The sequence below is a fragment of the Aulonocara stuartgranti genome (genome assembly GCF_965226115.1).
Source record: "Aulonocara stuartgranti genome assembly, chromosome: 23".
Lineage (NCBI taxonomy): Eukaryota > Metazoa > Chordata > Actinopteri > Cichliformes > Cichlidae > Aulonocara > Aulonocara stuartgranti.
The window spans coordinates 38,388,785-38,412,076 of record NC_138958.1 but is presented as its reverse complement, the minus strand read 5'-3'; the positions used below and the strand labels follow the sequence as shown (position 1 = coordinate 38,412,076).

Sequence of the window (23,292 nt, the reverse complement as noted above, 5' to 3'; positions counted from 1 at the left end):
CAAGAAGCGTGTGGAAAAACCAAGGTGCAAAATAACTGCCCATGAACTGAGAAAAGTCAAGCGTGCAGCTGCCAAGATGCCACTTGCCACCAGTTTGGCCATATTTCAGAGCTGCAACATCACTGGAGTGCCCAAAAGCACAAGGTGTGCAATACTCAGAGACATGGCCAAGGTAAGAAAGGCTGAAAGGCGACCACCACTGAACAAGACACACAAGCTGAAACGTCAAGACTGGGCCAAGAAATATCTCAAGATTGATTTTTCTAAGGTTTTATGGACTGATGACATGAGAGTGAGTCTTGATGGGCCAGATGGATGGGCCCGTGGCTGGATTGGTAAAGGGCAGAGAGCTCCAGTCCGACTCAGACGCCAGCAAGGTGGAGGTGGAGTACTGGTTTGGGCTGGTATCATCAAAGATGAGCTTGTGGGGCCTTTTCGGGTTGAGGATGGAGTCAAGCTCAACTCCCAGTCCTACTGCCAGTTTCTGGAAGACACCTTCTTCAAGCAGTGGTACAGGAAGAAGTCTGCATCCTTCAAGAAAAACATGATTTTCATGCAGGACAATGCTCCATCACACGCGTCCAAGTACTCCACAGCGTGGCTGGCAAGAAAGGGTATAAAAGAAGAAAAACTAATGACATGGCCTCCTTGTTCACCTGATCTGAACCCCATTGAGAACCTGTGGTCCATCATCAAATGTGAGATTTACAAGGAGGGAAAACAGTACACCTCTCTGAACAGTGTCTGGGAGGCTGTGGTTGCTACTGCACGCAATGTTGATGGTGAACAGATCAAAACACTGATAGAATCCATGGATGGCAGGCTTTTGAGTGTCCTTGCAAAGAAAGGTGGCTATATTGGTCGCTGATTTGTTTTTGTTTCGTTTTTGAATGTCAGAAATGTATATTTGTGAATGTGGAGATGTTATATTGGTTTCACTGGTAAAAATAAATAATTGAAATGGGTATATATTTGTTTTTTGTTAAGTTGCCTAATAATTATGCACAGTAATAGTCACCTGCACACAGAGATATCCCCCTAAAATAGCTAAAACTAAAAACAAACTAAAAACTACTTCCAAAAACATTCATACACTGTATTTACAGGACTTTTTCTCTATAGTGGCTGAAAGCTGAAGTTTATTCTTGCCATTAGGTAGTGGAATTAAAAAACTATGGGCCAGATTTACTGTTTTAAAAAAGTTGCACTAAACCCAGGTGCAGTCCCAGCACACCAAAAAGCAAAACAAAACAAAAAAAACCCACGTTAAATAGCAGTAAATTATTCTCTAAATGATTTAGATCTTGAAAGAGAAACTCCCAGAAATACACATAGAACAGGGTAAGTTGCAAAAATCTCACACAAAAATTTGATTTTCTTCCACAAGTCTCACTTTTATTTCCTCTTGGAAGACTCCTGAACTTTATAGGCCTACTTAACTGCTAGCTTGTAAGCTGTTAGCTTGCAGAGCGACTCCTCTTCTCTACTTGGTTATAAAATACTACCATTTTGTCAATGCTAGTGACACTTTAGACAACTAAAAACACATCTTTTTAGAATTTACATTTTGTTAACTTTTGTCTGTTTTTGCTTTATACTCTGTCATTCCTTGTGAAGCACTTTGTGATCTTTTTTGTAAATACCAGCAACTTTTTTTAGTACCAAAGCCCAGTTTGTGCTGGTGCAAGACATTTGTAAATGTGGCCCTAAGCAATCACAGACAAATGGGATGACTTCATTTTCTGATTATGCTGAGGTAACACACTGGAAACCTCTACTGTTAAAGACAAGGTTTGACTGACCTGGGGCCAGAAGAAAAAAGCACATCAGGCTAGTTCGCTTGTCATTCCTGTTTGAGTCAGTGATGCTGTTTCTACCAATGACAATTAAAATAAATTGCTTTAAAGGGAACAAAGCCCTTCTGGAAAAAGTCTAGAAGGCGGTAGTCAGTACTTGAGCCATGATAATTTCTTTATAGTTTGCTTCCAACAACTAAGGTGGTCTTGGGCAATAGTTCTCCAGGCTTTCTCAAAGTCTATCAAAGTTTGTCTTTGGACATTTTCAGAGGAATGTTTTTCTTGATTTGCTTTTAAGCTACGTAACACTGACCTATGAATCACTGAAGAAACACTTAACTCAAAGTATGAAACAATGCTGTGTCTACATGTATCAGACAACTTGCCAGAAAGAGCATATCTGGGTGTCCTAAAAGAATTGAGGGTGTGTTAAAGAAGAAAGTTGCTCATACCAAATAGTGACTTTGTAACTCGTTAGACAAAAACTATACTTGCATTCATGACAGCGCATGTTTGAATAAACTGGTGCAGGATCATTCAGTCTCAAAAATTTTATGGTACAAAGTCTGATTATATATAATATCTGCTGTGAACTTTTAGCTTCATATATCAGATAGTTTCCATGATATATTCTTTTGGAAAAAATGGTCAGAATCTGTGAATCTTTTTTTTTCTGTAATACAACTTGTTATATTTGCTCAATTCATGAACTCCAAGCATGAAAGTTGAGTGACACATTTTTTTCTTTCATATTTTAACCAGCTGATGCGTAAACATTTCTATCTATCTGTTTCAAGTTCCATTTTCTGACTCATTTTGTTGGCAAGAAAGAAAGAATTTTCAGGCTTTTATGTTTTATATTCACTGCTTATATTCATATTTAAGCAGTGCCTCAGATTTCAATGTGCAAAAAAGAAGAAAAAGTCCTGAAAGTGTGTTACCGGACCATACTTCAAAAATATCTTAAAAAGTATAAAGATTTTCTACCATGAAATTTGTATGCACATTAGAGACAGAAGGTTTGGTTGATTTGAGACAGAATGACCCTGCATCAAAAGAAATGATGGGTGGCTCAAGACTTTTGCACAGTATTGCCGATTTTAGGCATTTTTCTGCATTCATTCCAATTAATTGAAGACTATCTTCTGAGCAACTCTTCTATGCCCTTGGCTGAATTGTAGCCAATTTTGGTAAAATTGGATGAATAAGAAATAGAATGGCTCTCTTAATTTGGCTCTGCACACACACAGTGGGCAGCAGAGAGACCTTCATGGGGAAAAGAGCCAATAACAGCCAATCTTCTCTCCCGGTACCATCCAACATTGCGTTGTTTTGCATAGCAACAACACATCTGAATCAGGAACACACTAAAGTAGCACTTAAATTACTCATAATCATACTGTAATGGGTGTTTATAATTATATACAGGAGCTGGTTTCACTGTGTTGTCGTTTCACTGTTGATTTTGGTCTCTTTATGTAATTTGTTGTCAGCAATAAAATATTGTATATCACTATCACCTTATTGTTTAAACGCAGGTGAGTTTTAGAGGCCTGCAGAAGGATGTCTTGTGTGATTTTAAATATTTTTTTTATTTGGTTGAACAAAGTAAACAAAAAGTCCTTCAAAAATAAAATGCAGAAACCACATTTCATGTTCTACTATTACATATACAGTGTGTATATATATATATATACTGTATATATATATATATATATATATATATATATATATATATATATATATATATATTTATATATATGAAAACAATAAAAAAATTTAACACATGATAAAGTAACACATTTTTAAAATACGAATGGATGGAAAAAGTGGTTTGTGTATGTGTCACCAAAAACAGAACATTTTTCTAGATTTATAAATCATCCCAACACATTTTGACAAATGTATCTGTATATATTGCGAGATCTACTCACAGGATAAGGTTGGACAACAGTCAACATGATGGATTCTTTGCAGCTCCTGGAACAAGAAGACAGAAAACCGTAAAGTCATCAAAATCATGAAAAAAGAAATAAACAACAACAAAAACCCAATGATTCCACTCAACAATAACGGCAAATAAACAACACGATCTTGATTAGCCTGGGTGAAATGGAATTGAACGCCTCCGGCAAACACTGCTTACAACAGACACAGTTAAAACCAAAAGCACACAGACACTCATTACTTTCCCCATTTAATTACAAAAAAAGGGGTTGTACTTCCTGTGAAGTGAAACACGATTTGTTTCGTTGCGCACTGTTTTCAATGAAAGAGCAAAAGGATTCTCATTTTTCTTGTTATTTATTCAGAATATGTTGGGGTGACAAGCAGAACTGAGTTAACTAACTACTGAGCAGGCGAGTGGAAAGCATCGCTAACACTTGGAAATAAACTTCATAATTTTAAAAGCAAATGAATGATTATGACTTTCGTATCACTAATGTTGTTGTGTTTTTGTAATTAACTTTTTAGTTTTTTCAACCTGCCATTTAAAGGGACCCTAAACACTTTACCTGGAGCTTATTTATCTTTTTGTTTCAATTACTTTTTTTGGGCAATCTAGTGCACAGATTGTTGCTTAATGTGACATTATGTTACGCTACTCTGTGTGACTCTGTCACATGTCTGCAGTATAAATTCTCCCATACTGTACTCACTTTATCCAACAATGTGATCTATCTATCTGTCTATGTACATATTGACATAAGACTGCACATTTGTTGACTGCACATCCATACCTCCATCTATACACTGGATTGAGATTTGGTGACTGTGGAGGCCATTTGAGTTTAATTAACTTGTTATCAGATACCAGTTTGAGATGATCTGACTTTTGTGACATGGTGCGTTATCCAGCTGGAAGCAGATGGGTGGTCATAACACAATGGACATGGTGAGCAACAGGCAATTTGTGGTCCTCAAATGGTACTAAGATACCCAAAGTTTGCCGAGAAAATAATCCCCACCCCATTAAACTACCAGCAGCAGCCTGAATATTTAACACAAACCCACATGGATCCATGCTTTCATGTTGTTTATGCTGAATTCTGACACTACAACCTGAATGTCACAGAAATTGAGATTTATTTTCCAATTTTGGTGATCTTGTACAGATTTCAGTTTCCTATTCTTAGCTGACACTGACTGGGGCCCGATGTGGTCTTCTGCTGCTGTAGCCCATCTACTTCAAGGTTCAACATGTTTTATGTTCAGAGACGCTCTTCTTAGAGCTGGAGTTACCGTTGCCTTCCTGTCAGCTCAAAGCAGCCTGGCCATATCCAGTGAGCTACAGAACTGTGGCTCACTGGATATTTAATCTTTTTTGGAGCTATTTTCCATACAAAGTGGCTGGTGAGACTATATACACTATTACCCTGGTTGATGCTCATATAAATTATTCAAAAAACATGAGCAATTTTTCAAACAGCAAGTCCCACATCGCAAAAAGTCATCCCAGTCTACTCTAAACACTGGTTTCAGACAGTATTTTCTACTGGTGTATCTGTGTGATGTCAAATAGAGAAGTCATCCAATGAAAACCGCTCGAACTTTGGGCTCAACAGCCCCACCCACTGGCTGTTCAGACTTGTCATTTAAGAGGGGCGGCCAATCAGAAGAAGCAAGGGAAAGCAGCAGTGGATAAAGTGTGAGGGGGAAAAGTGTTCTCTAAATGTTATTTTTCACCAATCTGGATTTTGTATCTACCTGACGAGATCGATGACTCGTTCTCTAGGAGCCGAACTGACGGGTTCGTCGTTTATCATGATGATCTCATCACCTGGCAGCAGCTTCCCCTCTGATGGACCACCTACCAACATACAAACACACGCAAACAAGCAACAGCTGATCAAAGCGCTCCATGAAAGCAGCAGGCAGACAGATGTCGTCTAGCCAGCCAAAGATTACCTGCAAATAAAATCAAGAGTAATTACAGCTAAATTGACAAGGCGAATGAGTGTGTGTGTGATTTTTGCAGATGTGAAATATGCAGCTAATTTGCAAATACTTTGTTGTTTGTGCTCGTCTAGACACGTGTAATAGGTGTAAGCATTAATCTACTCTCTGCTAGCACATGCGTTTCCTTCCTTGGCCAACCATTGTAAATAGAATATTCATCAGTTCAATTGTCTGCTTAGGATTCAGCACTGATTGATTATTGAGATGCCTAATCACTGTCTGTGTCCGTGCAGCCAATGAAGCTGACACTTAATAAGGGTTTGTGAACTGTTTGTTTGGCAGCAATGTGGCAAGCTGCCAGTCAAATCAAAGTTTTAGTGGAAAATAGACTTCCAAACATGAATTTGTGTTCATGCTTTTTCTTGCCTGTGGCTGCTTACTTGAGGCAAACACAGCCCAACAGAGCGCACGGTTTCCTACAGCAGCAGCTATTTGATGTGCTGATCAGAACCAATCAGATGGGGAGAAAGAACTAACAAAATAAGTCAATCTGCACACTACACTAGCTTAGCTGGATGGCTCATTTTCCTATTTTGTTTCTAAGTTATATTATTGGCCTTCTTATCAAATCTTAGCAGAGGCAGATTTGCTTTCAGTAAGTAGTGACTCTGAGGTCTACTCTCCTGGCTTTCCATCACTGGACTTCTGACTTTGCACTGTGAATGAAGTTTTTGTTGCTCTAAATGCTTTATTGTGATTTTATTTTTATATTCTTATTTATTATAATATTAAATCAATTATTTAGACCACTTTAAGCTGAGACAAGTGGTAAAATCCAATCAAAACTGACTCAAATATTCCAAAATAAAAAGACATATCGTATTGGCTCTGATTATTTGACAGGCATGCCGAAAAAGTGAGAGAGAGTCAAAACTCCCACACGGAATAAAGCTGTACTTGTGTAGTAGAGGTGTATCACTGACTACTGTGTTAGGGGTAGGCAAGTGTACAGTTAGTTTGCAACTAAATAAAATTATAACAGTTGCCCAAATGAATAAATAAAAGTATTCATTTTAAAGATTGTTAGTTTAAGCCAATCTTGACACCCACCTGGTGTAACAGAGCGGACTACCACCGGTTTCTCACTGCCTGCCACAAAGCCGAAGCCCAGGACAGGGTCCCGTCTCATCTCCACCAGACGAGGGGCAGGAGGGACCCCATCTAGGTGGACCTCCTCCAGGGAGCTGCTCTGCGATACTTGGCTAGAAAATACAGAGCGCAAGGAAATTCAAGTAAAATTCCAACACTAATAAACAGTTTTCTGATTGATGTATAGTACTGTGCAAATGATCTTGAGCTTTCTGAAGGTCTTTCAGAGTTTTTCTTTGGACTTTCCAACTCACTATTCCCATTTCCCAATTCGTTCCCATTTCTTCAGTTTAATCTATAAACATGTCAAAAACAACGCAGTTTGACAAACATAAAATACTATTTTTATATCTACAAAAGTATTTTCAAAGAGCTATTTACTGAAACTTGGTATATGTCTGCATGGTGCAAAAGTTAAAAAGCGCCCTAAAAACTGAAATTTTATCTTAAAGGAAGTTGCTATGGTCTGATTGTTGGAGTTTTCTCTCTCTTACCTTACCATTTAAAGCACCTTGAGGTGACAGTTGTTGTGATTTGGTGCTATATACAGTAAATAAAAGTGAACTGAACTGAATTATAGCAGACATACAGCTGCTGGCTGGTTTTCAGCCTGATTTAAAGGCTGAGAAGCAAAAAATCCAATTGAGTCAAGGCTCATGGGTACTGTATTTTAGTACTAAGTGCTATTATGACATAATAAACATTACTTCTAAATTTTCTAACAGTTAGAAGCCATGGTCAGTGCCAGGGGCGTCACCAAGGTGGGGCTGGGGGGGGGGGGGGGGGGGGGGGCACTGGCCATCCCCCAAAATTTGCCCTCCCCGCAAGACTATACCAAAACCAGTAAATGGTTGGTTTTGAAACACAAGAAGGTCTCTGTGTGCTGTTTGAAGTTTCAAAAGTCTTATTTCCACTGAAAGCACTACTGATCTAAGTAATTGATAGCATTTGTTTGCCATGTTATTTATAGTTATTTGATCAGGTTGCAGAAAAGCTTGTTTGTTCTTAACATTAACTCCATTCTCAGAGAGTGAATCTTTGGCTTCTTCTGGTCAGCTCTGCTGAGAATCATTAAAGCATGGTTGGGACCTTCAATCAATCAATCAATCAATCAATCAATCAAGCAATCAATCAATCAATCAATCAATCAATCAATCAATCAAAATAGATTATTATGGGTTTCAAAATCTTATTTGGTTTTCATATGTACTTTTTCAACAGTGTGTGAATGGATGGATGACTGAGTGTGTAAAGCGCTTTGGGGTCCTTAGGGACTAGTAAAGCGCTATACAAATACAGGCCATTTACCATTTTCTCAGTGATATCAATTTATATTAATAGCAGGAAATCAACTAGGCATATATTTTTTCTTTCTCTCTTTCTTCACATATTTTTCAAGTAACCTATATTTGACAACAGCATAATAAAACTGGAAATTTTGTTTTTGGTGTGCCACCCCAATATTTTTAGTGGCCTCCATCCAGGCACCCTATGGAAAAATTCTAGAGCTGCCCCTGGTCATTGCATGAGATAATAGAATAGAGCATTTATTCAAGAGACTCCAGTCAATTCTATGTTCAGCATTATTAGAAATTCCATGTAGAAAAAAGCGATGGGGAAATTGTTCTGCTACCCACGAAGCTGCCTGCTTTGCAATTATATTGAGTAAATAAAGGAAGGTTACTGTTTGTTGTTTGGGTGTAAAAAGATTGGATGGGATTATGTAAATCTACCCCACAAAAAACACAAGCTTAGAAATATCATTTTGTATAATATAATTTTCAATATCTCAAATTTAATTACACTATTTAAAAAGGCAAAAAAAAAAAAAAAAAAGGACGCCTTTCCTTTAACTTTGGCTTCAATTCACTTTCAGTTCAGACAATTTGCTGACCTACTTACGAAGAGTGACATAAAATAAGTTGCCAAATAGTTTCTCTTCTCGATGACATAATGGGCACAATGACTATTACAGGGATCAAATCTGTCCCGCAGGATAAAGAAGGTTTTCTAGGAGAATATGACTAAATGCACATTAGAATTCAATCACTAAATTTCAGTTGTACAGAAGAAATCATTTTAGCTGAGACAGAGATCCTTAAACTTGGAATGAATGATATGAGCTGTGCAGTCAGCTGGTCATAAATCAGTGCTCTGGCTCAGGTTTCAAACATTTTATGCTTAAAAGCCACTTATAGAAGAGAGTACAGGTCTTCTGTTCACTTAATCGCTCAGATTTGCAGTCTGGAGGCAATTTGTCTTTTGAAGCTGTATGAAAGTCTGCAGGCTGTTCAGGATAAGAACAGTTGGCAGATCTCTTTCATAGATGACCTAAGCCTTCCTGAATCCTTCTGAGGAGTGGGAAACACCAGTTCCAAACTAACATAAGCAACAGGGACACACGGATGCAGCTCAAGAGATAACTGAGGTGGAAAACTGTTTGGAAGTAAGGAAATATAAGTGTTGCAAAGAAGGGATCAAATGTATCTTTCTTTGTTTTATTTTGAAGCAACGATAACTAATGTGGTTAGTAGATGGTTGTGACCACACATACACAGACTAAATGGTAAAATGGTAAATGGCCTGTATTTATATAGCGCTTTACTAGTCCCTAAGGACCCCAAAGCGCTTTACATATCCAGTCATCCACCCATTCACACACCGGTGATGGCAGGCTACATTGTAGCCACAGCCACCCTGGGGCGCACTGACAGAGGCGAGGCTGCCGGACACTGGAGCCACCGGGCCCTCTGACCACCACCAGTAGGCAACGGGTGAAGTGTCTTGCCCAAGGACACAACGACCGAGACTGTCCAAGCCGGGGCTCAAACCGGCAACCTTCCGATTACAAGGCGAACTCCCAACTCTTGAGCCACGATCGCCCATCATCGACTAGCATTACAAAAACACACTTTTAAGCTATTTATATTTTTTGTAAATGTAAATTTCATCTGTTGCGTGACTTTTATAATTATAGCATCTGTAAGCGATGCTAGCATCACAAACTCAAAATGCTTTTGTTTAAAGATAAAAGTCATTAGCTCAGGAAGATAAGTGGTGGACCCAAAAGTTTGAAGTTTTGACTCTGATTTTCATTTCTTCTCATTCTTTTTAATCAGGAAATGTTTTATTTGATTTTATTCCAATCAGTAATGAGATAGCATAAAACAGTTCTTTAACACAGTGCATGTTAGCTTTCTATTGCTAACAATGACATCCAGGAGATATTAAAGGAGCAACTTGAACCGATGTCAGTTCAGCTTTTATTTTGGGATCTTTCAACCGTGCCAAGACATCTAGAAAAGGCAGCGGGCCAATGGGTATTTAACATCAAAATATTTCCTAAGAAGATAATAAAATACTAGCTTTTACTCACCAAAACTAGCATACAAACTTCTTAGACTGTCTGCTCCACATATAAAGCATATTTTTTATTGGATAATTATATTAAAAATGCTCTTAAAACATGCCAACAACACAATCTCAATGGAGCGGTCCAGTTCAATGAGTTAATTAGGCAGAAACACCCTGGATTTTAAGCCATAAGAAAATCCCAACAAATAAGCTATACAAAAATGTGGCCATTAGGTTTAGTTTTTCAGTACTGGAAGTGAGTACTTAGTCATACCCTTACTCCTTTCTCACATTTACTGTGAAATAAAAGGATTTAATTCTCTCCAAAAAGCTTGAAAATGGAAACAACCAGAAAAAAAAGAGAAATTATTAAGAAACTTGCCCTGTGTGTTTAGCAGCAGTCAGCAGCCACGTGCCCCCCAGGACCAACACTACTTCTAAGGAGGGCTTTAGTGCATGTTTTGGCGCTTGGAGAGGAATCCAGTGGAAGCACGAGAACATGCAAATAGAAACACCCTGCATCAGCCAGATCTTCTTGCTGTGAATCAATAGTTCTCTGCTGTTGGCGGCTATATGCGGTCACCTCTATTAAATATAGGTTAATATTAAATTTTTCACATCGCCATTTTCTTTGTCTTATTGCAAGTCATTGCACTCGGGGTGAAAGCACCACTAAAATGTAAATGTACTGTATTAAATTACTTCTTGCCCGCTGAACCTCAGACGTCTGTCTCAGCTGAGACACTGAGAATGCAGACTGCCTGTTAATTAAGAGCTGATACACACTTTCAGTGGGGTTAACTCATTCTCTCTGTCTCTATCCTAGCTTCCTTTCTCTTTTGCAGCTTAAAAGGCTCCCTTGGCAGCTGCTGCTTCCTGTCTGCACATAAAGTCCAGTGCAGGGTGTCTATTGTTGCCTGGCCAGCATCCATCCCATTGTTCAGTGCCTACAATCCATACAGTAGATCATGTGAAATTTCTGCCTCGTGCATACTGACATTTATGTGCAACTATATGAATACTCACAAAAATAATTTCTTTTACTGTCTCAGGTGGTTTGAGACTTTTATTTAGGAACCAGTGAAATATATCTATTTATTATAGTATATCTACAGCTTTGCCTAAATCTGCTCAGAGCATGAAACATGTTCCAAGCATCCACAGTATACCTTCATCTCTGACCAATCAATCTGAATCTCTGCCCCACTTCTTTTATGCCATTTATTCCACATTCTCATTCCCTAGCCCATTATCACATTGATCTCTATTGTACATTCGGCACAGAAATCTCAGAGTAAATCTGTCCGTGACAGAGCATGTTCCAATCTGCAATGCCGGTTCATATTCCCCGTCAGGATCGGTGGGATTTAATCCCGCAGAAGGAAAGACGAGGGCATCACGGGGTCAAGGGAAAGCTGGAAACAAAAGGTCAGATCCTGGTAATGTTTCAGAAATTCCAGGTTCTTGCCTTACTGGCGCGGTAGCCATTACTGAGGTTTCTACCACTAGGCCTCAGCCTAGTGTGACACATGGTAATAGATGCTAGAGAAATAACTGAACGATTGAGCAAAAAAATAATAATAATAATTTAAGAAGTTTATTAAAAAACAAAACACGATTCCTGGAAGCAATGGTTGGCTCTCTTCCTTTCAAGCGCAGATTTAAGTGAGTGCATTTAAACAATAGAGTCATCTTTCATCAGTTAATTTCAATAGATACCCAACAACTGGGCAAAAAAATGTAATACAGTCAAGAACAAAGCAGAGCATATTAGAGTTATATAACAGGCTTAACAGACCCAGCTAACCTAGTATTGACTATCAGGTTCCACACAGTTTAAAGGTGTATGCTGCTATAAAGACGTGTAATTATTGATTCAGTTTTTCTGCTCTGTTTAAATGATTAGGATCGAGTCATTGGACATATGACTTATTGATTACTGAAAAAAAGAAACCTCTTGTCCAAAGAAAGCAAATTAATATTGGAAGTTAATAGAAAATGCTATGGTTTGTAAAATACACACTATCGCAAAACCAGTTCAAAAATATGGCAAGTATATACTGGCTAATAGAGACAAACTCATTTGTTATTTGGATTTTTGACATTATTTATAATTGTTTTGGGGAAACACAAAGGAAAGGACAGCAGGGATGGGTGAGTGATGGGTATATCTGCAACTTGGCAGCTCATCTCAGAGCAAGCCATGGCTCTTCTCTTCTCTTGACAGGCTGCGCTTCATGAAAGCAAAGTTTGTGGCGAGCTTTTGACTTACTTCCAATTTACTTCCAATGCCTCATACTATAAATGAATCAAGGAAAGGGCAAAAGGCCAGTGTGATGGGCAAGATTTGATTAAAAACAATATGAAATGTAATTAAGAAATAGTTTAGCTTGCTATTTATATATTATAGTATTTAATGGTTCTTGGGCAACAACTGTAATAATCTAAGTTTTCAAAATCCTGAAAACTAAAGCCCTCGTAAGACAGGCCTAGAGACCAGTCAGTGATCCCACGGCAACTATCAGTTCAAATCAATTCATTTTTATTTATATAGTGTCAAATCACAGCAGTCAACAGCAGTGATCTCGAGGCACTTAATGCTGGAAAGTAAAGACCCAAAAATAATACAGAGAAAACCCCAAAAATCAAACAACCCCCCTTTGATCAATAACTTGGTGACAGTGGGAAGGAAGAACTCCCTTTTAACAGGAAGGAACCTCTGATAGATCCAGACTCAGGTCTGCTGTCTGGGGTGATGGGAAGATGACAGTATATAAGACACACTGTAGAAGAGAGCCAAAGATTCATAATAACCAATGATTAAATTGATTGTTAAACTAGAACTACAGGTTGCTATGGAAAAATGTATTGCCACGGTTGCCTGTGAAGTCGCCAAGTTATCTGCAAACACTTGCCAACTGCTAGCTTACCGGTGGTAAATTTGTGAAGGGTATGATGCAAACAACAAACAGAGACTGTTCACCTTAAAAGTAAAAGCTGGGCCTTTTGAAATGTGTTGGCAGCAGTAATAAGGCACAGTTTTACTATGAAGAAAGACTTGTTTTCTGTTTCTGCTTTGCTTCACACTTTTTATCATTCACTGAATAGTTGACAAGTATTTGCAGATAACATCTTCTACACAAGCACCGTTTTACCACCAATTTCAGCCAGCGACAGGCACCAACCTCCAGTAACCAGTCCCTAGCCAGTTGGGAAAATATACATTCTTCCCTAGTGAATGGAGGTTAAAAGATGGTTACAGAGACCGGTCTCTAGGTCTGTGAGACCGAAGGGACTCGTCTCATGTTAATAGAGAAATCAGAAATCTTAACAGAATCCCACAGACTCTACACGCAGCTGAGCATGTGCATAGTGTTCTTTATGCCAGCACCTCGCTGCCAGTGAGTTGAGCATGTCTTTATGGCAGGAGGTGTTTTCCTGCATGACAAATTTGCAGAGACAACAGCCTGCATATGCACTGATGGAATGCAAACTACCTCAAACAATGGCTACTTTTGTAGGCCGCTGAAACAATGCCCACCCCACTGCTTTGGGACTGTTACACTGCTTCATGCATACTGCATTTCCACTGTTGTTTATATTCCTTTTTGACAGCTATTTAAATATATAACTGTTCATATATATATATTAGTGCTGCCAGTGTTAATCTTGTTAAAATGACGTTAACGCCATAACCGCATTAACGCGGCAAATTTCCATTAACGGGTTAACGCTAATGGTTTATATATACAGGATGGGCCATTTATATGGATACACCGTAATAACATGGGAATGGTTGGTGATATTAAAGTCCTGTTTTTGGCACATTAGTATATGTGAGGGTGCAAACTCCTCAAGATGGGTGGTGACCATGGTGGCCATTTAGAAGTCGGCCATCTTGGATACAACTTTTGTTTTTTCAATAGGAAGAGGACCATGTGACACATCAAACTTATTGGTAATGTCACAAGAAAAACAATGGTGTGCTTGGTTTCAACGCAACTTTATTCTTTCATGAGTTATTTACAAGTTTCTCTTTGTTCACAGCCATTGACATGTTGAAGAGGTTAACACGTGAGGAGCGGATCGAAATTGTGTTGATATCTGGTGAACGCAGTAACCGGGTCATTGCAGCAGATTTCAATGCTTGTTCAGTGATGAGGCAAACTTTTATGTGAATGGTGAAGTTAACAAACAAAACCACCGCTATTGGTCTGACACTAACCCACATTGGATGGATCCCTCCAAGACTGCTAGAACAACAAAAGTGATGGTTTGGTGTGGTATATGGGGTACAACGATAGTGGGCCCATTCTTCATCAATGGAAACCTCAAGGCTACTGGATATTTGAAATTGCTACATGATGATGTGTTTCCCTCTTTATGCACTGAAGCTTGCACGTTCCCTGATTTATTCCAGCAAGATGGTGCACCACCACATTATGGGTCCCAGGTCCGAACATTCTCAGATGAACAGTTTCCTGGAAAGTGGATTGGTCGTCGTGGGCCAGTTGAATGGCGCCCAAGGTCTCCCAATCTGACCACCTTAGACTTTTATCTTTGGGGTGATCTGAAAGCAATTGTCTATGGTGTGAAGATACGAGATGTGCAGCACTTGAAACTACGGATACTGGATGCCTGTGCTGGCATTTCTCCTGCGGTGTTGCTATCAGTGTGTGAAGAGTGGGAGAAGAGGGTTGCATTGACAATCCAACACAATGGGCAGCACATTGAATACTTTTTTTAAATGGTCAGAAACTTGTAAATAACTCATGAAAGAATAAAGTTACGTTGAAGCACACCATTGTTTTTCTTGTGACATTACCAATCAGTTTGATGTGTCACATGGTCCTCTTCCTATTGAAAAAACAAAAGTTGTATCCAAGATGGCCGGTTTCTAAATGGCCACCATGGTCACCACCCATCTTGAGGAGTTTGCCCCCTCACATATACTAATGTGCCACAAACAGGACTTTAATATCACCAACCATTCCCATTTTATTACGGTGTATCCATATAAATGGCCCACCCTGTACTATAAATTCCACATACTAGTCTTTTTTTCTCACAATTGGGATGTTTTTTTTTATATTAATGATTCTGTTCACAACTCTTGGTAAACTACTCTAAAACTGTTACATTGTGATGTTGTATATCAGCATTACCAAAGTAGCCTACTATCCATTTCCACTTATTCAATTAAACCTATCCCAACTGCCATAGGGCGAGAGGCGGGGTACACCCAGGACAGGTCAGATTCACATTCACACCTATGGCCAACATAGGATCATCTGTTAACCTAATCACATTAACCACAGTGTAAGTCATCAAAGCAACTAGCCATATAAAGATAATTGCACTGCAAAAACCTTAAACATTTAGACTTCACTGAACATGACTTTTTTCACACTTATGGTTCATATACTGTAGTTTTTCCATGATGCATCCACATGTGATGCACTCATGCAATAATTTATGCACAATTATTGCATGAGTGCATAATTGTGCATAAACAGAATGACAACACACATTTAAACACATGCATGCCAGTGCTTATCATCATACATACTTGGTGAGGCATTCCCGTCCCTCCCTGGCGCTGTTCATGCTGTCCCAACTGTATGGGGGCCCCTGCAGTCCTCCCCAGGAGCCTGGGCCAGGAGGCGGCCAGCCTGATGTTTTGTTCTTATGGCTAAAGAAATGGAGCAAAGGAAAAGCAAGCACATTTTAAGAGAGAATTAAAGCAAATAATGTATTCCAGACTAAAAATAACTGTTCGATTAAGTATCGATTGGCCTTTTGTTTTGGGTAATAAAGACAAACAGCGACCGTCATCTTTAATCAAGACAGTGAAAACCTGGTAAGATGGATAGCATTACTGGATTTCAAGACTACAGTGTAACAATTTTACCCATATTTTACTCCATTTGGAAAATGCGATCATCATACAGCATTTAAATAAAACTAGTATATTCAAAATAAACTCTCAGAGACACTTTGTGCACCTCTAGTTTGATTTTTGCTCATTCCAATTAGTAAGACTTCTTCTCTCCCGGTGTGAGATCGCACTGCTTAGTGCAATCGACCGCAGTCAAATAACAGCTCATCGACTCCGCAGATAGGCAATCGATGGCTGCACGCACGAGCGGCTCCGCGGTGGTCGCTCAGCAGAACGGTACGCACACGGTGAGGGAACACACCGATGTGACAGCTGATTCTCTTATTGCAGATTAAGCTAACAATGCCATTATGGGTTTCAGGAGGGTGGGAGTCCACGGAGTCAAAGGGGAAGAGATGGGAGAAGAGCCACTGTGGCACCTCAGTGGGAATTATACCAGAAAAGAAAATGATGAGAACTGGATGTATCATCCTAGTGACTCAGTGACTTTACAGTAAGTCTCACATGCTACAGTGACTAATCGCACACAGATCATTAAGCACCCATCCCCTAACTCTCCACGGAAATAATGTGCAGCATCTGCATGTGCTCATCTTTACTGTTTGATTTGTTTTGTTTAGACTACTCCCTCTGCCGCAAACCAGGAGAAGTTTATGCCTGCCGGAGCATAGCTACGGTAAGAATTAGTCTTAGCGGCATTTCAGTGGCAAAATGCAGACTTGTATTTGATCGAACAGCTGATTCTCCAGTGCTTTCTGCACATTTAATGTTCCCGCTCTTGCTTTTCTCAAAAGTGACTGAGGCAAGCTGTTCAGTCACTATCTGACACACATTTTTAAAGCAGGTGAAATTGCATACTAGATGAGGACATCATCGCCGTATGAATCCAGCCAATCCATTCCCATATTGTGCTCTTGATGGGTTGAATACATCAGTCAGTCATATCATAGCGTGCTGTATATGAAACAGAAAACTGTCCTTTGACTCAAAGTGTATGCTGGCCTTAAATAAAGTCTAAAAGGGATGTTTCAGCTGTCTCCCGACAAATATTTTGCATTTTGCAGAGCTTAAAAAGATGAACAGCTGATTTTGGAGTTATCCTTAGAAGCAACAGATCCATTTCAACACTTTCCGGCTTTTGAGTTCCACTCCTCTCTATTCGGTTTCCTTCCACGGATTACGCTTAGATGCTTCTGTTTCTGCTGATCTTCAGTCATCTGGAAGAAAAACATATCCACTCTCCACTTTAGAATCCCAATCAGAAGCTCTTGCACCCAGAAGACACACTGGCCATGGCGTTAACGGCTGTGCAGATCTCCAGTGTGCAGCCAGACATTCATCTATTTGTCTTTGTGCTGCTGCTGGTGCTGCTGCTGCTGAGAGCAGCTTTGGTCCAACCTGAACTAAACTGCTGTGGCCTCGTCTCCTTTATCCCATAATCCCTCTCATCACAGAGAAAACAAATCCACGCTGTGTGTGTCTGCGAGTGTGAGCATGAGTGTTTCTGTGTGTGAGCGTGTTCAGCTGTATATAACTATGTGAGGATGTGTGTGTGTGTGTGTGTGTGTGGAGGGGGGAAGTAAGAGGATTTTGGGAGACCAGCACCGCGTGTATGGAAACGCCGCTCCAGCTGAGAGCTGGAGTCACACGGCAGGAAGCAGGAAGAGGAAACTGAAAGTTCACCTGGACGCCATCGCTGCTTTACTTGCCACTTTTGGTCTTTTTGCAGAAAAGGGGAAAAAAAACCAAGAACTTTCCCTAAGTAGACAGGAATGTCGTACAATAAAACTAAAAAGATGAGCGAGTTATAAAATAAATGCTAGTGTTAGCATAAGAAGTTAAATGTGCTTAGAATGACAATGCTAGCATGCAACCCCTCAAAAGATAATGATTTAGCAATTGTAATTTGATTACTTAGTGTCAAACCTCTGATAATACACAGTGGCCAAAGTACAGCCAAGACTTAAGGGGGTGCATGAGGAGTTTTAATGGCTCAAAAGCAGCATTAGCTTTACAAAAAGTGATATGTGTAAAAAAACAAACAAAAAAACCCCACTAGTATCATTTCTGTATTATCTGTCCTGTTGTATTAAACATGTCAAACATACATACTGTGAATGAGTACTTGCCCCATTTCTTATTCCTTGTAGTTTTGATATGTCATATCAAACATATTTTTAATATTTGTCAAAGATAACCTGAGTAGATACAAAATGCAGTTTCTTACTGCTGATTTCATTCATTTAATCCAAGCCTATCCAGGCCTGTGTGAAAAAGTAATTGCTCTCTAAACGTAATAACTGGTTATGCCGCGCTTTGGCAGGAGGAACTGCAATCAGGTGTTTGCTCTAACTGGCAATGAGTCTTTTACATCACCGTGGAGGAATTTTGGCTCCCTTTTCTTTAAAGTATTGTTTTAATTCAACCACACTGGAGCTTATTCTTTTTTAAAAATCATGAACAGCCTGTTTGAAGTCATGCTAAAGCGTCTCATTCAGATTTAAGTCTGTAATTTGATAGTCCACTCCAAAACCTTTATTTTATTGTTTGTTTACTTTTCATAAACCTTTCCAGACTGATCGATGTCAGTGACTTTGTTTCTCAGCTGTTTCTTTAGATAGTCGCTTGATGTGTTGCTTTTTGAGATCCTTTAGCTTATTTCTCTTTCATTCAACAGGGCCTGAGTGTAGCTGGTGAAACTGAACTTTGCTTCCCCAAAAAATTTGATTAATCACTGTAACGTCGGACCCAAGAAACATAAGCCGGGCGAATATGGCGACAGCAGAACTTTTATTCAATACTGTGGTTTTGCATCGGGACACAGACACTCCCGCTCTCTCCCATTGCTGTCACGTCCGCTCTTCTCTCCGACTGTCACTGCCAACATATAGAGAGAGACAATCAGTGACAGGTCCCCAGCACACCTGTTCACCCCGCCCCTGCGCCGCCCTGGGAGCTCACTGCATCACCCCTCTTCTGCAGCTGGCCAGAGACCACACCCACGCCACAATCACAAAGGGGACAATTGCTTTTTTATACAGGGTTAGGTGGGTTTGGATAGCTTTTGTCCCTTCTACTCCTCCTAATATTGAAATTTTGTCAACACTAGTGACACCTTTTCAGTAACTGTTACAGTAACTTACATTTTACGCTGTTACTTTACAACTAACTTTGTACGTATGGACAACATGGACAGTTATAAATGACCCTTGGGAATTTGGGTATTTTTTAACACATATTCTTAATGCCACGAAAGGGAAACTCTAACCCAAATGAACCGTTTTATAGCTAACCAAGCAGTTCATAGCACCTACAATTAACCTGGGGGTAAAAATGAAAATAAAACAATCACTAAGGAGGTGTCCAAGTGGGATTATACGTACTGTCAACTGCTGCTAAATGAGTCTTTCAGATCCTTCAAAGATGAAAAATGTCAACTTGCTGGGAAAGGTAAAGCCAGAGTTACTGAAATTAAGGACCATATATCTGTATAATATAAAAAACTTCATAGTTACTGTATATCAGACAGTTTTGTAGACATTTAGGTTTATAACCAAACTCTAACATGGAAAATAAAGCCAGCAATCTTATTCAGTCCAGCCTGGGTAACACCTGGACCATTACTGCTCTGCAGTGTTGGTCAAGTTACTTGAAAAAAGTAATCAGTAACTAATTACTGATTACTTCCCCAAAAAATTAATCCCGTTACTTTACTGATTACTTATTTTCAAAAGTAATTAATTACTTAGTTACTTAGTTACTTAGTTACTTTTTAAAAACACGATTTACAACCTGACGAGGTGATAAAGCGATAGATCTTTCAGCCCAATTCTACTTTTTCTACATAATCCATCATACAAAATGTAATCAAATAGAAAAGTATCTTTTTTTAACTTGTTTTATCAGTTTTAATCTTTTAACTTTATGCATCAAGCAAAAATTTAATTATATGCACCATTCTCTGACTTGAATAAATTAGTTTAACATTTAAACCTATTTTCTACACATTCCAGCACATAAAATAAAATATTTTTTGTGTTTACACTCACTCTTTCAAATAGATGCAAGTAAAACACAGCAGAAAATAAATAAAGTCAAAGACTCAGCGGTCCTGTTGCTCTATTTTCACCTGTAAAGCAGGACTGCGGTAGGCGGAGGTTTACCCTGGTGCAGGTGTGCCACGGTCAGTTGAAGAATCCGCGAGTTTCTCTGTGAGTTTCCCATCACGTCGTTGCGCACTCGGTGCTTGCTCGGAAGTTTAGGGGTTTTTTCGCTGTAAAAAGAAGTTTTCTTCCCACGCACGATGGACGCTAATGTTTTTGTCACTTTTTATGGAATCAAACTCAAACTAAGGTCAGTACTTCCACGCTTTAAACGCTCGCTCATACTCTCTCCCACAATCGATATGTGATCCATTGTTGGTCTGCACACAGCTGTTGTCACTAACGGCGCACTCGCTTACGTCACTGTCGTGAGACATTCTCGCAAAAAATCACGGTTTTAGTAACGCAGTAACGCAGCATTCCTACGGGAAAGTAACGGTAATCTAATTACCGTTTTTGCAATAGTAATCCCTTACTTTACTCGTTACTCGAAAAAGTAATCAGATTACAGTAACGCGTTACTGCCCATCTCTGCTGCTCTGTATCAAAATCTGTCAAAATAATTTTTCAAAATGGAAAATTATAACCCTTTAATTCTATGTTCAATCACTAAATTACCATTCGTAACTTTGTTCGGCATCACAAGTGTTACAGCAGCATGTTTAAGATAACATTTTTATTATTAACCGCACTGAAATGTTTTCTATCCCTACATATGATTCAGGCTTCTTTATTGCTTCTCTCAATAATTCCTAATATTTCCAAAATGGAAAGTATTTCTTACTAAATAACGTCTGTGGAGAAACGTACAAACTTACATAAAAATTAACCCTGAAACCACACCATGTCTCTGTCTAATTGAAGTGGTAAAGCTTAGTTTGTGTACACAAGCCCCCACTCATTCCTGTTTCCTCCTTTGAAGAGTTTTACTTCAACCTGCGGTCAATCCAATATGCATTCAAAAGAGACAGCAGGGTCCTTTGTTCATAGGTTTGCCTTTGCTGAAAAGGACAGTGTATTGACTTCAAAAAGGTGTCTTTTATTTTAAATTGATCAACTCGTGTTTCTCTCCAAAACTTTATCCAAGGGATTGATTTCTCTCAGTCATTCACACCACTCCTCAAAGTCATTTTACAAACTCCATCAAAGTCTTTCTCAGTCTTTCAAAAATGTGTACAGGCAAAAACTGTATTTAGCGAAAGAGTGTTAGCCACAACTGAGTGAAAAGATAACTTTCAGACTTTATCACGATAAGACCATTAAGCATGGATTAAAACGGTATTAAACTGTAACAATATTTTATTGATTAAATCATTTTAGGCTGAGTAAAATGTTTATAAATGGACCACCTTTATGCTAGAGCTAAATGCTACAATTAGCTTGTTTTCTAGATATTCCATTTGAGAATCTCTTCAGAAATGTATCACTTTCTAAATTTTGTATTTACATCAAAATGGAAACAAATATTAGCTGTCTGAATGCATTTAGCTTTTCTGATAACCATGAGCTTTTTTGTTTTTGTTTTAAGTTTTGACTTTTTCAACACCCAATGAAAAATGTTACCTACAAAGGTTTTTGAAATCCATCATGTGGGAGATTATGAATATCATATTTGGTGACAAATTTAACCAATTTATCTTAAATAAATATTTTACCAAGAAGGTTAACCCACTTTTGATGCTAAAAATAACAACTTTTTTTGTTTTTTTTACATATTAAGCTCCTGAATTTTATAACATCAGTAAAGTTTAAGGCAAATTATAAAGTTAGTTGCCTGTTAAAAAAATCACACTAGAAAGACAAAACCTACAGATTTTAACAGAGGAAAACAATATTTTTCATCTGCTGCCTAACGTTTAGATGACTGTGAGTTTTAACTTACATCAGTTTTATCTCAAGGTAATCTGTTAAAAACTAACATGAACAACCCATGATAACACATGAAGTGTTGCTAGCTAGATAACATGAATGCCATATTTAGCAGGAGTTCTACTGTATAGAATTACAGCTACCTTTTACTCTACTGATAACATATTTTACTATTAGAAAAAAAAGAATACATTTACATTTAAAATAACACTGAAAATGAAAATAAAACAGTGTGTTTTTTATGTATTAAAAACATCAGCCTACATATTGATATATATTAATATATCATTCAGTTTAAATTTTAACACTCTTGCTAAAATGAACATTGTATTTTTGTTCTAATAACTTGTGCTGTTAGTAAATATATATGTTACTTTTATCAATGACTAATATAGTTCACGTCATCTGTGAGTTACGAAAAAATTAAAAAAATATTAAAAGTGCCCCCACTCTTCTGTACTTAAAAGGACTTTACATAGAATATTTCTTAATTAGTTGTTTGTAATTTGGCATTAAGTAATCGACACATGATTATGGTGGTATTTTTGAGTGCATTAGAATCCCCTTGCTTTCTTCCTGTAGTTAATCTCTGCTGCCAGTGATTTGTTATGGCCGGTCTTTCATTGACTCTCATTAAAGATATCGATCCTCTCAGTCTTTACATTAGCCTGTTTTAAACACTAAGAACAAAGAGTGATTTATTAGACTCAGTCTATATCCTCGTACATATACAAAGGCACAGTATCAGTTTGTGGGACCTTATTACACCTGTATATATTTGCAGACATGGTGAATAAATGTCTGTGCTTGCAAAGTAACAAAGACTGCGGTTGGTCAGATTGCTTTTTGCTGTATCATATGTCAAACCCCCACGGAAAACGGTAGAGCCAGCTGGCACGGACTTTGCTCCTCGGCCACATGCTCCAGTCAGCAATAACGCACAGCCCCAAACACTGTGCTCAACAAATGTTTCATTTCTTATGTCCTGCAGCGATTATTTGGGCTGTTACTGTCCAGTAAAATAATCCTTAAGGGTCAGACAGCACGTATGCCTTATATACAGTAGTCTATCAGATTGGATTAAAATGCTTCTTTTTTTTCTCCAGTATGATTGTTGAAGAGTTCGTATAATATTGTGCAAATCAAAAATCACTAGAAAATAGCTTGAATGATTATTGACTATTGGAATCTGTGATAGTGGTAACCTGAAACTGAAGGCTTA

The 23,292-nt window shown here is 38.5% G+C and overlaps 2 protein-coding genes across 5 annotated transcripts in view; one reads left to right on the top strand and one right to left on the bottom strand.

The window, feature by feature from the left end:
* The window catches only part of LOC309701079 (FERM and PDZ domain-containing protein 4-like), a 100,909-nt gene that overhangs the window by 24,621 nt on the left and 52,996 nt on the right, over positions 1–23,292 (bottom strand). For 3 of the 4 annotated variants that reach the window (XM_082525072.1, XM_082525070.1, XM_082525071.1), the window contains exons 2-5: positions 15,769–15,891; positions 6,807–6,958; positions 5,505–5,607; positions 3,731–3,776 (exon numbers count right to left, since the gene is read on the bottom strand). In XM_082525072.1, coding sequence (XP_082381198.1) covers positions 3,731–3,776; positions 5,505–5,607; positions 6,807–6,958; positions 15,769–15,891 — 424 coding nt within the window. Of the gene's footprint in view, positions 1–3,730; positions 3,777–5,504; positions 5,608–6,806; positions 6,959–15,768; positions 15,892–16,956; positions 17,495–23,292 lie in introns of those variants that run through there. The other variant, XM_082525069.1, reaches the window with a different exon arrangement.
* Positions 1–23,292, top strand: part of LOC309701095 (uncharacterized protein) — a gene marked incomplete at its 5' end in the record, with an annotated part of 151,761 nt that overhangs the window by 100,344 nt on the left and 28,125 nt on the right. The gene's annotated exons all lie outside the window — the stretch shown is intronic.